Raw genomic sequence first — 14,810 nt, forward strand, 5'->3', positions numbered from 1 at the left:
TGTCCTGAACACATAAAAGTATGGATAACCTAAAATTTTTTACTCCTTAATTCTGACAAAACTGAAGTTATTGTACTCGGCCCTAAGCACCTCAGACAAATGCCAGCTAATCATCGGATCAGTCTGGACGGCATTACTTTGGCTTCCAACTCCAATGTAAGAAAGCTTGGAGTAACTTTTGACCAGGACATGTCCTTTGTCCCTCACATAAAACAAGCAGCTTTCTTTCACCTGAGAAACATCAGATCAGAAACATCCTCTCTCAAGAATCAAATCAGATTTATTTGTATAGCACTAAATCATAAAGTTACATCAAGGCACTTTACATATAGAGCAGGTCTAGACCAAACTCTTCATAAAATTTTTTAAGAGACCCAACAGATCCCCTGATGAGCAAGCACTTGGTGACAGTGGCAAGGAAAAAGAGGATGCAGAAAAACTAGTCCATGCAGTCGCAACTTCTAGGCTGGACTACTGTAACTAATTAACTATCTGGATGTCCAAACAAATCTCTGAAAGGCATTCAGTTGTTTCGGAATGCTTTTACACGAATATTAACAGGAACTAGGAAAAGAGATCACATCTCTCCTGTGTTAGCTGCTCTTCATTTGCTGTCCTAGTAGGCCACTCTGCTCTCTAAATGGAGGTTTACTTGTGGTTCCTAGAGTCTCCAAGAGTAAATCGGAAGGCAGATCTTCCAGTGTCGGTCCTGTGGGCGGACTCTTTAGCACTATATGTGAAGTGCCTTGATGTAACTCTGTTATTATTTGGCGCTATACAAATAAATCTGATTTGATTTGACATTTGTGTTTTGTGTAGTTTTTATTTATAATTTGTATTGTGTTTTAATTGTGTTGTCCTTTTATAAATAAAATGTGTTTTATAAATAAAAGGAGAAAAGATAAGAAATTGCCATTCATTTCATGTGTGTATAATTTTAAGAAATAATGCTATATCAGGATATATAATGTTATCAATATAAAATTAATTAGGGATATAAAATTACCTATATTGGGATAAAAATTTTGTCCATATCACACAGCACCAGTAGTAGAGGATTATAAAAGGCTGAAAAATTAAATGTGGAACTACACAAAAATACACAAAGATAATGACCAACCTTCTATTTTTTTGGCTGCTTTTTCACCATTGACATCGCCAAAATGCGTATTCCTTAGACAAAAGTACTTAGCACACCAATCGAGAATGAACCACACATTTTGAGGTATAATTCGCAGGGGTTTTTTTGAAACCCTAGAAAAAGCAGTGAATCAAATTTTTGACAGAAGAGGAATAATCAGACAAAATAATGTGACCAATAACAATAGTGACTCTGAGCTCTGCCAGCACTCTATAGTTATTGCTATATTGTTATTTCACACACTGGTGACATACTGTCCAAATTTCATGAGTTTTTGAGTATGCTAAAGTCCCCTAAAGGGCAATTGAAATGCCAAAGTAAAAAAAATGCCAAGGGATGCAATAGTGCTCTTGAACTAGAGAGTGCCAAGGCCCTAAAAAATGCTGTTATCAGGAGGGTCTTACCCATGCCTAAAGTAGTATTGATAGGGCCCCGCTATCTTGAGATCCAGAGAACAGAATTTATCTGAGTCATCCTCCTTCCCTGTTGGGTAGTTCCAAAGCAAAACACGGAACTTGTTCCGTTCAAACCGCTGTCCTTCAGCGGGGTAGTTGGTGTACACTGTAACCTTCCTGCCCTGAAGACTCGGACCCAAACGAAACTGCAGCTCAAAACCTGAGAAGACAGAGAGGCAAAGGAAATTGTTCAGTGTCGATGGTAGTGATACAATGCAACAAGCAAAAGGACAAAGTACAGCTGAAGGGGCCAGCATAATAATTCATGACATCGAACATAGTGATGGTGCTGGAAGCCCTGTTCTGACCAGAAACCCCATGACTGATGCCTCCAAGCCAGTGAGGAAGAGACCATCTTTTTGAATAGGAGACAGAGAAACCATTAGTTTCTCCAGATGCTGACAGGGTCACCATTGATATCTATTGTTTGTGTGGCTACTGGACTGCAATGGCATATATATGTACTTGCTCATCTGTCATATATACATATACACATTGTTGTACCTAGGATTGTGTATAGTATTGCCTTTCATCAAGTCTCAATCTGGAAGGGATGTTCTTTACTGTGGAACAATTACTGAAGGAAGGAATGTAACAATGGCTTAATTTATGGGGGATTTATTAATTAAAAAGGGGTTAAAAAAAAAAACAAAACAAAACATGCTCATTATATACAGGTGTAAATCATAGCATAAACCAGGTGAAACAGGTGAGCTTGGATATGTAAACGGAATGGCATGATTTAACAATGATTATTAAGTGGCTGGTGATTCTTGAGGATTTGGGCGAATGAATGGCAGATCATTTATCAAAATCCAAGGGGGAGTCTGTCTGAGGAAAGAGGACTAAAATTTGATTCACTGTGGTCTAATAGCCATGCCTCGCACCACTCGATTGGCTTGGTTATTAAGTTAATATCCAAATTATTGTTCTCTTTCCTGATGAAAATAGACTGGAGCCACGGGCAGCACAAGCGGCCCTGGTTACCACGGCAACTCGTGACGCTGGAGGCTGAGTACCGTGCAGCCAAACTTGTTCCGGTCTCCAGCAGCCTGGCTTCAAGTTGGAACTTAACCCCTGTAGCTTAGCGGCTAAATTCTGACTTCTGAGTTTCTTTTTCGGTTGTGGTTGTTATTGCTATGTCATGTCTCGTGGGGAAGCTCTCCTCTTCAGAACTTCCCCAGAACTCAGTTTTCTCTGCTTGTTGTGGTTACTTTGGTGGACATGGACATGGTTTTATCTGATTCACTGTAAAACACAATTAAATACGTTGCTTAGACAATATGCCAACAGTTCCGTTGGTTTGTCATTCAGGTGGCACTGTTAATAATTGGAATAGTTCCTTGTCCGGTGTAAATTCTATCTCAGCCAAAAATGGTTCAAACAGCTGTGAAGTCCTCTTCGCAGGGGAATCATTTTGGCATGTTTGCAGTCTCTTATTTGATCGGAATATCCCATTTCTTATATCAATTTTTGTGTCCTTGTTGGCCTGTATGCGTTCCAGAGTGGCAATTTGCATCCGTCGCCTGATAATGTCATCAGGCCGACCCGAGTGGAGGGTCAGAGAATGGTACCTCTCTGTGGGGTTAGGCAGGTTTATGCTGATTTATGGCACGGTCTGCAATTTATAGGGTGCAGTTAGGTCAGCTGGAGTGTGGGTCATTGGTGGAAAGCAGCGTGTCAGTGCTATCATTTGTAGCTGTGTGACTTGTGACAAGTTCAGTTGGAGAACTGAGACACAAAAGATGGCGGATCTACCCTTGGGCAGGCAGAGCACTGACCCCCGAATCCCTTATGTTAGAGTGGATATGTTCAGACCTTGGATGACAAGACATATACTTGACTCCGTGGTTGCAGGCATTACACCCAAGCAATTGACCCATGAGGTGTTAACCACTTTCTTGGCAGAAGCAGAGCAGCTCATGCAGCCACAACTGAAAAACTTCCCTCGAACCGATCAAGGGGACAGAAGACAGTGCTTCCCCAAAGACTGGTACAGGTACAACGCCGTTACCGACAATTAAATGTGATACGTTATGAAGTGTGACGTGAAGCAACTCATTGAAGCTGCCAACTGCAGAAGTGATGATTGGCTAAGGTAGAGGAAGATTTCATGGTAGGCCAACAAGAGGTAGGACACGGACACGGACACGGACACACACACACGCGTTTACCGAGTACCGTTGCATCATTACTTCTGAAATATGTACTTGCTTTTGTTTGTATTTGCCAGCAGGGGTGGAAAGTAATGAAATACATTTACTCTCATTACTGCAATTGAGTAGCATTTCTGTGCAATTTGTACTACTCACTACTTGAGTAGTGTATAAAAAAAAAAAAACAAAACAAAACAAAAAAAAAAAACAATTTTACTTTTACTTGAGTATACATTTTACTGAATATTGTAATCTGCTAAATTATAAATAACAGCCGTTACAGAGTAAAATTAAGCAAATGAAATTAAATTACAGCTTGCGCGCCAGAATCGGATTGTATATCTGATTGGCCCTTGCGACCTGCAGTGTTGGACGTCACACGGACATCAGCTCTTCTCCACTTGCCATGCAGGGGGATGGAGGCAACAATTGAGACGTGCGCATCAACCTCAGAAGATGTGTTAAGGTTGTTAGTTTGGCTAAAATAAATCAGCAAAGATATTGTCACTGCCATTGGTTAGCCTGATATTAAAATGGCGCTAGCATCCTTTGAAAATTGTTATGCTAGCTTGTAAGTAAATAGTGCAACAATTGGCAAACGAGCAAGGGGTCCCTTTTTCTCTTTCTTCAAGATACCTGAATTAAAATTGTATGAGAAGCGTCAGGCCTAACCCTTTACAGATACATCCACTTCACTCTAACTTCTTGCAGTTTTGTGCAAAACCCACACGGTTATTTTGCGTGCGGTATTTATGCAATTTTGCCTATTCTATTTTATTATTCCTGCTTTATGGGATCCTTCAAAAATATTACAGTTGGATAAATTGAGGCTGACTGGAATGGTGTGAGTTGTGGAGTCAGTGAGCTATTCATGTGTGTCAACGTGTGCCATGTGTCTTTACACTCCTCATAATAGTCATACCAACCAAAGCTGGACAGACTCAGTTTATGTAGAAGCTTGTTTTCCAAGTTAACAGATTAAAAGGCTCAAAGTGAAGTGTGATAGAAATGCTATTATGTCTAAGAGTTTAAAACACCCTGTGCAGGTTCAAAAAAATTTTTTGTCAAACTGAATTTCCTGCTTTATATCTACATTTGTTTACAAGAAATGTTTTATACAGATGAATCAAATCTATTGACGATGCAGTAAAACATCCATTGGTTAAAAAGTAATTAATTATCATAGTAGAAGTCATATCGAGTAGTTTTTGAGAGTACTTTCTACTTTTAAGATGGTGGAGCGTGTAGATGCAGTGACCCCTCTCTCTCCCATCCGTGTGGTGTTTTGTTCGTGAAACAAGTGTTTGAAAGTTTTTCGTATTTGTCTCATCCACCATGTCGGAATACAAGTACAGTCGACAGGCTCTACTAAACATCTGCAAGAGTGTGATTTGCAACGTTTTGGACTATGAAACAGATACATTAAGTGAGCTCAGACTACATTGCTGGGCCGCAATCACACCGGACTCAACTGCTACTCTTCCCATGGAAGGGAGATGTCGGAAGCAGTGTGCGAGGAAGCAGAAAAAGGACAAGCATGGAGGTATCCGGGCTTGGGTAGCAGTTAGTCCAACTCACCCAGCCATACCATCCATACTCCTGGCAAATGTACGATCACTGGACAATAAAATGGATGCTGTACAACTGCTGAGGTCAGTGAATCAGGCAGTGAGTGGAGACTGTTGTGTGGTTGTTTTCACTGAAACATGGCTAAATGACAACATTCCTGACTCTGTCGTAAAACTAGAGCAGCTAGCATGCTACCGAGCGGACAGGGCCCTCGTAAACAAATCAAAATCAAATTAGATTTATTTGTATAGCGCCAAATCATAACAATCATAACAAAGTTACATCAAGGTACATATAGAGCAGGTCTAGACCAAACTCTTTATAAATTTATTTAAAGAGACCCAACAGATCCCCCGATGAGCAAGCACTTCGCAACAGTGGCAAGGAAAAACTTCCTTTAAGAGGCAGAAACCTTGAGCAGAACCAGGCTCAGGGGGGGGCGGCCATCTGCCTCGACCGGTTGGGTTGAGAGTGGGGGAAAGAGAGAGAGAGACAGGCATTGGAGGGGGGGGGGGGGGTGTAGGCAGGAACATGTTGTTGCATGAAGTTCATGGAGTTGAGCTGTAATACAGAATTCATGCTATATGGGACCAGCAGGTGTTGCAGGAACATGGGATGGCGATGAGTCACCACCTGCAGGATGAGGACAGGGAGAGAGAGGAAACAGAGGAAAGGGTCGCAGTGGTGGAGTCTGTGTTTACATCCGGGATGCGTAGTGCGTGGTTATGGTCATAAGGTGCCGTCCTTTCTACCTGCCCAGGGAGTTTACTGCGATTTTGCTAGTGGCGGTCTACAACCCCCCACCTACCAACAGTGACATGCACTTAATGCACTGTACCAGGCCATCAGCGAAGAACAGACAGCACATCTAGATGGCTTCACCATCCTTGCTGGAGATTTTAAATCATGCCAATCTCAAGACTGCCCTCCCAAAATTTCACCAGCATGTTGATTTCCCAACAAGGGGGATAACACTTTGGGCCTGGTCTACTCTACTCACAAAGGGGCATACAAAGCCATCCATCAGGCCTTCACCTCTCTGCTAAATGACCTGAACAGCTTTTTTGCACGCTTTGAAGCACAGAACACCTGCCCACAGAAGACTCCACCCCATCCTCACGAACAGACTCTGTGCGTGTGCCACTAGCATTAACACTCGCAAGGCAACAGGTCCAGACAACATCCCTGGTCGTGTACTGAAGGACTGCGCAGAGGAGCTCAAAGATGTCTTGACAGACATCTTCAACACTTCTGAGGCAAGCTGTTGTTCCATCATGCTTCAAGGCCACTACCCTCATACCTGTGCTAAAGAAGCCTGCACCATTCTGCTTCAACGACTACCGCCCTGTGGCTTTGAACCCCATCATTATGAAGTGCTTTGAATGGCTAGTAATGTCTCACATAAAATCCATCCTCCACCATACCCTGGACACCTTCCAGTTCGCATATAGAACCAAACGATCCACAGAGGATGCAATCTGCTCTGCCCACCACCCAGCCTTCACTCAAATAGAGAAAAAAAAGACTCATATATGAGAATACTGTTCATAGACTTCAGCTCAGCATTCACCACTGCTATACCACTGCAACTTATCTGTAAACTGGACAAACTGGGGGTCAGCACCTCCATCCGCAACTGGCTGCTGGACATCCTCAGTCAGAGGCCACAAACAGTACGTGTCGGCAACAACACCTCAAGCAGCAGCACAGGGCCCCCCCCAAGGCTGTGTGCTTAGTCCCCTGCACTTCACCCTGCTGACACGACTGCACAACAACCTACAGCGCCAATCACATAGTGAAATTTACAGACGACACAACCCTAGTGGGCCTCATCACCAAGGGCAATGAGACTCACTACAGGAAGGAGGTCAACCTTCTGACCATGTGGTGCAGAAGCAACTTCCTCCTGTTGAATGTCAGCAAGGAGGTTGTTGTTGACTTCCAAAGAAGCCACACCCAACACTGACCATTGATGGCGCTGCTGTGAAAAGAGTAAGCAGCACCAAATTCCTGGGGGTGCACATCAGTGAGGACCTCTCCTGGACAAACAACACCACATCACTGGCGAAGAAAGCACAGGGGCACCTCTACTTCCTGCGCAAAGTCAAGCGGGCAAGTGCTCCACCACCCATTATGAACACATTCTACCGAGGCACCATTGAGAGCATCCTTTCAAGTTGCATCACTGTGCTGGGGGCGGGAGCTACATGGACTACAAAAAGCCGTGCAGCACATAGTGATCACAGCTGAAGAGATCATTGGTACACCACCCACCTCACCCACAACACAATCTCAATCATGAGCGATGCAAGCCACCCCGCACATAATCTGTTCAGGCTCTTGCCCTCTGGGAGGAGGTAAGGGAGCTTCCATTCCCGTACCTTCAGACTCAAACAGCCTTTTCCACCAAGCTGTGAAGATGCTGAATTCTCTCCCCTCTCTACCCTCAGCTCCATCTACCAGGTTTTCAGAAAGCTAAAATCTGACTTTGCACCACCATGCCACATGCACACTGGAAAATTACAGCTGCTATATTGTCTTTATACTATTACATTTTTAAATATTTACATTATTTATTTCATACAAATAAAACCTGCTGCTACTTTTCTACTTCACACTTATCTATCTACTGCACACCTTTACTTTTAATTATTGTTTACCGTTTACTTGTTACTTTAATGTTAGGAAATGTCTGTTTTTAGCAGTTTACATTTGTCTCTTTTTGTTATTGTGCCTGTGCACTTTGCTGTCTACATGTCTTGTCTTCACTGTGGGATAGTGAGAAACGGAATTTCGATTGCTTTTTATGTCTGGCACATGTGAAGAAATTGACAATAAAGCTGACTTTGACTTAAGTATTTTTAACACCAACACTTTTACTTGCAATTGAGTAAGTAAAATGTAAGGATTTTATGTGTGCCTTATAGTGCAAAAAAATACGGTAGTAACATCAAATGTAACACAATAAACCAAAGTATATCAGTAGGTGTTTCCATAAGCCTTTCAGATAGTTTTCCACTAGCCTGTATACTACAGCAGTATAATAAATTCCTGAAATGGTGGCTTTTAGTTTTGGTGTGCCACCCCAAGATTTTAAGTGACCCCACCTGGTGGCACCTCTGACCTAGGCCTAGCATACAACATCTGCCTTTGGACTTCTTGACAATGTGGTGAGTCAGTCAGGATGGGCTGACACCATTCCTCCTCTCAGCACAGGAGCCACTCAAGGCCCGCTGAGCCTATTTCTCTGCACAAGCGACGTCGTGTCAACAGCAATGGTGATTTAAATATATATGTACCATCTTTACACCATTTAAAAAAAACAAAACAAAACAAAACAAAAAAAAAAAAAAAAAAACAGACAAAAACATATACTGTCATAGAAACAGGTGTAAAGAACAAAAATGGAGTTTATATCATTGTAATGCCAGAGGGTGAATAACACAGTGTCCCACTTTAAATTCCTGGGTTCACATTTCAGATGTCTAATGTGCAACAAATACCATAGCAGTAGTCAAGAAGGCACAAGAGTGGCTGTACTTCCTGAGAAAACTTAGTAAGTATATCAATTTCATTTCATAATCATATCATATTGAGCCGGGTTCCACTGTCAATCAAATTTTTGTTGTATGGCTTTGGACAATGACAAAGTAATAAACTAAATAAGAGATGAGATGCAATAGTTATGTGTTGTTAACCTGTTCACTCAGGCCCCCTAGTGGTTGGGACGTTGGCGTCCCAATCTAATTAACATATTAAATGCGTCCGTTATACAACAAAAATAAGTATGGTGTAATGAAAATCTCAACACGGGCATTTTTAGGACACTTTAAGAAACATGCACAAAACTTTTGAAGTTTCTAGGTGCTACGGTTTTATCATAGTTACTGAAAATGTCTCAAACAATAGAAGACAACAGCAGCCCACAAGCGACGTCGTGTCAACAACAATGGTGATTTAAATATATATGTACCATCTTTACACAATTTCTTTAAAAAAAAAAAAAAAAAAAAAAAAAAACAGACAAAAACATATACTGTAACAAATGTAAAGAACATAAATGGAGTTTATATCCCAAAATGTTTTCAACAAGCTTGCTCACAAAAAAAAAAAAAGGAAGTCATTTTCTATTGCAATGACATACGAACTTTCATTATTCAACCCCTACTAAAATATTGAATAAACTCACAAGCTTGCTCTCATGTTAAAGCTGAAGATGTGCCTAACAATAATCCGTGGTTCACTTTTATCTATTGTGACCAGCTAATCCTATGTTCTGTCATTTTCCCCTCTGTGCGACTGCTAATTTAAAAAGGTAGGATCTCCTGTCAATCAAAATCGTAATGGTGACATGTTTTTCATCAAATAGTAGAGACCCTAAGGTATCGTCCAATACAAGACAGACATGTACACACACAGTCAATGCTGTTGGCCTGGATTTTGTTATTGTCGTGGGGAAGTTTGCCATGAATTATTTCAATGGTCTTTGTTAATTTAAGCCATCACTGATAGATGGATGATGGATGTGCATTTTAGCCCAGTTGGACAATTTTGAATAGGTTTGGCACACCTTTAGAGATTTCTAAAGGGACACTGTTTGGGGAAAAAAACTCTTTAGTGCCTCAGTAGTTTTACATTTCAACCTAAAATTTGGTACACCTGTGGATAGGTAGTGTGTGAACCATACCTGTAAAATTCAACCTGTTTTATAACTAAGATTTTGAAATATCACTGTTTTAACACAAAATTTCAAACTCGTTTATTAATTATTTATTTATTATTTATATTTATTATATTATATTTTCACTAGCCCCATTTTTAATAGAATAACTCAATTCAATATTTTAAGTCAATAGATGTAAAGAGAAAAAGGTTTTATTTCATTTAAGCCATCAACCATAGTGGTGGGATTAGTACTTGTGTAGTTATAAAGCTTTAATTGCAGTGATACAAAAACATGCGGAAATTGCCAAAAACTGCCTCTGCATGAAGAGGCTAAACATTCTTATTGAGTTTTAGCTCACATTTAGAGAAAGATGTAACTGGGTTACAGGTCTGGAAAAAGTAAGCCAATAAATGCATGTGGCTTATTGGGATCTCTACCAATGTGCTCTGAACAATAGAGAGGCCTACATCTGCCTGAGCCAGAGTGGTCTGACTGTTTGGAAACGGCCCCATGATCCCCATAATTCACACGTAGATGTGAATCCGAGTTTTAATTAAACCTCAGCATGGACATTGGCTGAAATCAGGTACACTGAAGTAATAAAGATGCAGCTGCAACCCTCCTCTGTTGCTTTTTCCCCAATGCACCAGGTAGAGAGCTACTCCAAGCTTTCTCCACGATCTGGTCATTAAAGGGAGCACCATCTCAAACATTTAACTTCCACAACCTTAGCCTAGGTCACAATCTTCAACTCCTGGGACGAGCACATAGACTGCTGTTGCTGTTTCCCTTTTCCTCGTTTTTTTCTTCGTCGAACCTGACATAGATTGCTGCGCAATCAGCTGATCTTACAGTATGTGAAGACAAGCACGCCAACTTTGTTAAGGACATAAAGTACACCATTCTCCACTCGTGATCTTCTCCGCTGCCATAAAGTAACTCATCACATCACCTTGCAAGAGAAGCAAGGCATGGACCACTCAACCCCAGTCACGGAATGCACCGTGGACACTTGAAGCAGATCTTTTTCTTTTCTCCCTCGAACTCCAAAGGAAAGCAACGAAAAGTAAGAGGCTTACGTCTGCGCAGAGACAATTAGTATAGCATGTAGCTACATTTGAATCTGTCAAACTTGACTTGTAAGTGCCGAGATTTATTTTCAAATCAAATCTGATTTATTTCTGTAGCGCCAAATCATAACAAAGTTACGTTAAGGCACTTAACATATACAGCAGGTTTAGACCAAACTCTTTATAAAATTATTTAGAGACCCAACAGATGCCCCCATGAGCAAGCACTTGGTGTCAAGGAAAAACTTCCTTTAAGAGGCAGATCATCCAGATAGTAATGAGTTACAATTGTCCAGCCAAGAAGTAACAAATGCATGGACTAGTTTTTTTGCACCCTCTTGAAAAAGGATGTTTCTGATTTTCCTAATGTTTTGCAGGTGGAAGAAAGCTGCCCTGCAGATTTGTTTTATGTGAGGGACAAAGGACTAGGCTTTCTTTTTGTTGTTGGTTTTTCACCGTGATCAACTGATAAGTCAATCATCACTTGTTAAAGGACCAATTGTAACCTCAATCCCAATGTTCACCCTACTCACTACCCCTAGCCCTCACCCACGAAAGGAAGCCACAAGGGGTAGGGCTTTGTAATCTTGTTGTTCGAAAGCCCACATTGTTCAAGTGAGATTTATGTGTTATAAAGTGTGTTTGCATAGAGAACTTATTTTTCCCACTTTTTCGAATGCGTCTCGGTTTTACCGACGTTCCTGAATGCACCACCTGTGTGCATGCTTCTGCTCCATTAGTGTTCTCTTTTCTTCCATGCGGTCAAGAGCAGACAGTTTTCCTTCACCTCATGCAGCGTTAGCTATCCTGATTCCCTGTTTTCCCGCTGTGTATAAATGAGAAGCGACCACAGCTAAATAAATGAAGGATACTATAATCTGACTGCTTCCGTGTTCTCTTACCAAGACACATCATCCCTACCTTGCCGCTCTTATACAACCAGTTTCCTGGAGAACCCATATCTCCTTTTTACTTGTAATCTCTTAGTAATTGGGACACCACACTTTCTATGTTACTGCGTAGTTCATATTCAGGCACACAAGTGGCTGCGTAATCCCAGCAGCAACATGAAGGCTATGGCTGCAGTCATTTTTTTGAGTATTCATCATGCTTCGGTTGATAAATAAACCAAAAGGCACACGGAGAAGAATACACCATTGATGTCTGTTGTCCCCATTGTTGTTTGATTCAGTATGCAAATGACGGAAAGCATTCTGGGAAATTTTCACTGGCCCTTCTTCGGGATGTCAGCATCTGAAAACCCTCGATCTGAAGCGCTAGAGGCATAGCTCCTATCCCTAGTTATGCCCACAACCCCTACATGAAAAAAGGGATTGGGACACCACTACCCATGAACTATTGCTTAAATCCTTAATCGCCACCTAGTAAGGTTGCATGTCCAATAATGCAAATCCTCCAAGAGCAATTTATTGCCTTCGCAAGCCTTTAAAATTATGGGAGTTCAGCTATAAATGAGGGCAGGATGGCTTAAGGATATATTTACCTCATGTTGATACCTGTGGAAAAGTCCTGCCATATTTGTTGTGTTCCCTGTCAGGTTTGCTACACACATGTAACAAAGATTACAAAATGTAGTTCTCTTTTCACTTGTGCAAAAAACACCATATTTCTACACCGGTGATTTCATGGGAGTTCAGTTCATTAAGTCAAAAATCTAATAACATTTATGTATAAAGCAACAAATCATAACAGAATTGCATCAAGGTAAGGCAATTTACAAAAAGCAGGTCCAGAACAAACTTGTATAGTTTTAGAAAAAACACAAGAATCTTGTGCGACAAAAAATGGACCAGACTCAGTGATCACCTTCACCCTGCTCTATGTTCCCTACAGATAATATCCAACTAGTCCAGTGAGCGGTGATAGCTATCATGTCTTTGGGGTCATCAGGTGGGAACCTCCTTTCACCGGTGTTTTGTCTAGTTAGGCCCACAACACCAGAAGGCTGGACCGTGAACACTGGCGTCCCAGAATCACCCCCTAATGCCAGTCATCACCACTCCTCACACAAAGACAACTATCTCAAACAGCACAACTATCACCTACTCTGACCTCTCACCAACTGCACCAGTGAAAGCGGGGTGGGGATACAGACCCTGGTTCGGGTAGTGGAGAGAAATAGAAGAGGTGGAGATAAAAGTAGGGATGGGATACAGACCCTGGTTCAGGTAGGCGGCATGAAAGTATAGAGGGTGCAGGAGGTGGAGGCAACACAAGCTACACTAGCAGATTCAGCAACTAAACTCACCTGAACAGTCCTATGCTCAAACAAAACCAACACACCAACACAGGCTAACTCCCCTGGGCTAACCGCATGGTGTCAAAGAGGCACAAACACAAAGAGAAGTATGTCAAGCAGCACCACTGTCAACTACTCTAACCTCTCACCAATTGCACCAGTGAAAGCGGGGTGGGGATACAGAGCCTGGTTCGGGTAGTGGAGAGAAATAGAAGAGGTGGAGATAAAAGTAGGGATGGGATACAGACCCTGGTTCGGGTAGGGGGCATGAAAGTATAGAGTGTGCAGGAGGTGGAGGCAATACAAGCTGCATTCGTAGATTCAGCAAGTAAACTCACCTAAACAGCCCTATACTCAAACAACACCAACACTCCAACACAGGCCAGCTCACCTGTACTAACCGCATGGTGTCAAAGAGGCACAAACACAAAAGGAACTATCTCAAGCAGCACCACTGTCGACTACTCTGACCTCTCACCAATTGCACCAGTGAAAGCGGGGTGGGGATTCAGACCCTGGTTCGGGTAGGGGGGAGAAATAGAAGAGGTGGAGATAAAAGTAGGGATGGGATACAGACCCTGGTTCGGGTAGGGGGCATGAAAGTATAGAGGGTGCCGGAGGTGGAGGCAATACAAGCTACACTAGCAGATTCAGCAACTAAACTCATCTGAACAATCCTATATTCAAATAAAATCAACACACCAACACAGGCCAACTCACCTTGACTAACCGCATGGTGGCAAAGAGGCTCAAACAGCCCACACCCTCCACTTAAATACACTTCCCCCTTCCTGGTTTTCTTCCTCTGCTTCTCCCTAGAGTCTGTCTATCTTAAGAGCTCCCCAGCCCCCAGCTACTATTACCTCTTCTAACCCAAATCCACTGACTAGATCTTACTGCCTCATCTGACATTTCCTTCACTATTTTCCTCACCCTCTGTCCGCTTCCTCCTAACTCCTTCAACAAAGCAACAACAGAGCTGGCTACAAACCCTCTACATCCTACTTCTACTGGACAAATCCTAACCTTCCATCCTCGCTGCTCAGCATCCTTAACTAAATCTGCATACCTGAGCTTTTTCCTTTCATATGCTTCTTCAACTAAATCCTCCCAAGGCACAGTCAGCTCTATGAAATATATTTTCTTTCTACTCCTAGACCACAAAATTATATCAGGCCTTAGCTTTGTGCAGGCTATTTCCTGGGGAACAACAAGCTTTCCTCCTAAATCTACCTGCATCTCCCAGTCACTAGCATCCTCTAAGCTGCCTTGCTTCCTTATTGTCTTATTAACTTTCCCTCCTTCCTGCACAAACTGTATTGCAACTCTCTTTATCTTAGACCCTCCTAAAATTGCCTGCCTCCGTATATCTTCAATGCCTGCAGCTAAGCTTTTTAAAACCTGGTTATGTCGCCATGTATATCGGCCTTGTGAGAGACTAACCTTACAACCGGACAAGATGTGCTTTAAAGTTGCAGTACCTGAACACAACG

General features: G+C 42.0%; 1 protein-coding gene across 2 annotated transcripts in view; it reads right to left on the bottom strand.

The window, feature by feature from the left end:
- Positions 1–14,810, bottom strand: part of LOC115057393 (glycogen debranching enzyme-like) — a 49,822-nt gene that overhangs the window by 29,808 nt on the left and 5,204 nt on the right. For both annotated transcript variants that reach the window (XM_029524480.1, XM_029524481.1), the window contains exon 3: positions 1,546–1,756. In XM_029524480.1, the coding sequence (XP_029380340.1) occupies positions 1,546–1,756 (211 nt within the window). The remainder of the gene's footprint in view (positions 1–1,545; positions 1,757–14,810) is intronic.

The sequence above is a fragment of the Echeneis naucrates genome, chromosome 17 (genome assembly GCF_900963305.1).
Source record: "Echeneis naucrates chromosome 17, fEcheNa1.1, whole genome shotgun sequence".
NCBI lineage: Eukaryota > Metazoa > Chordata > Actinopteri > Carangiformes > Echeneidae > Echeneis > Echeneis naucrates.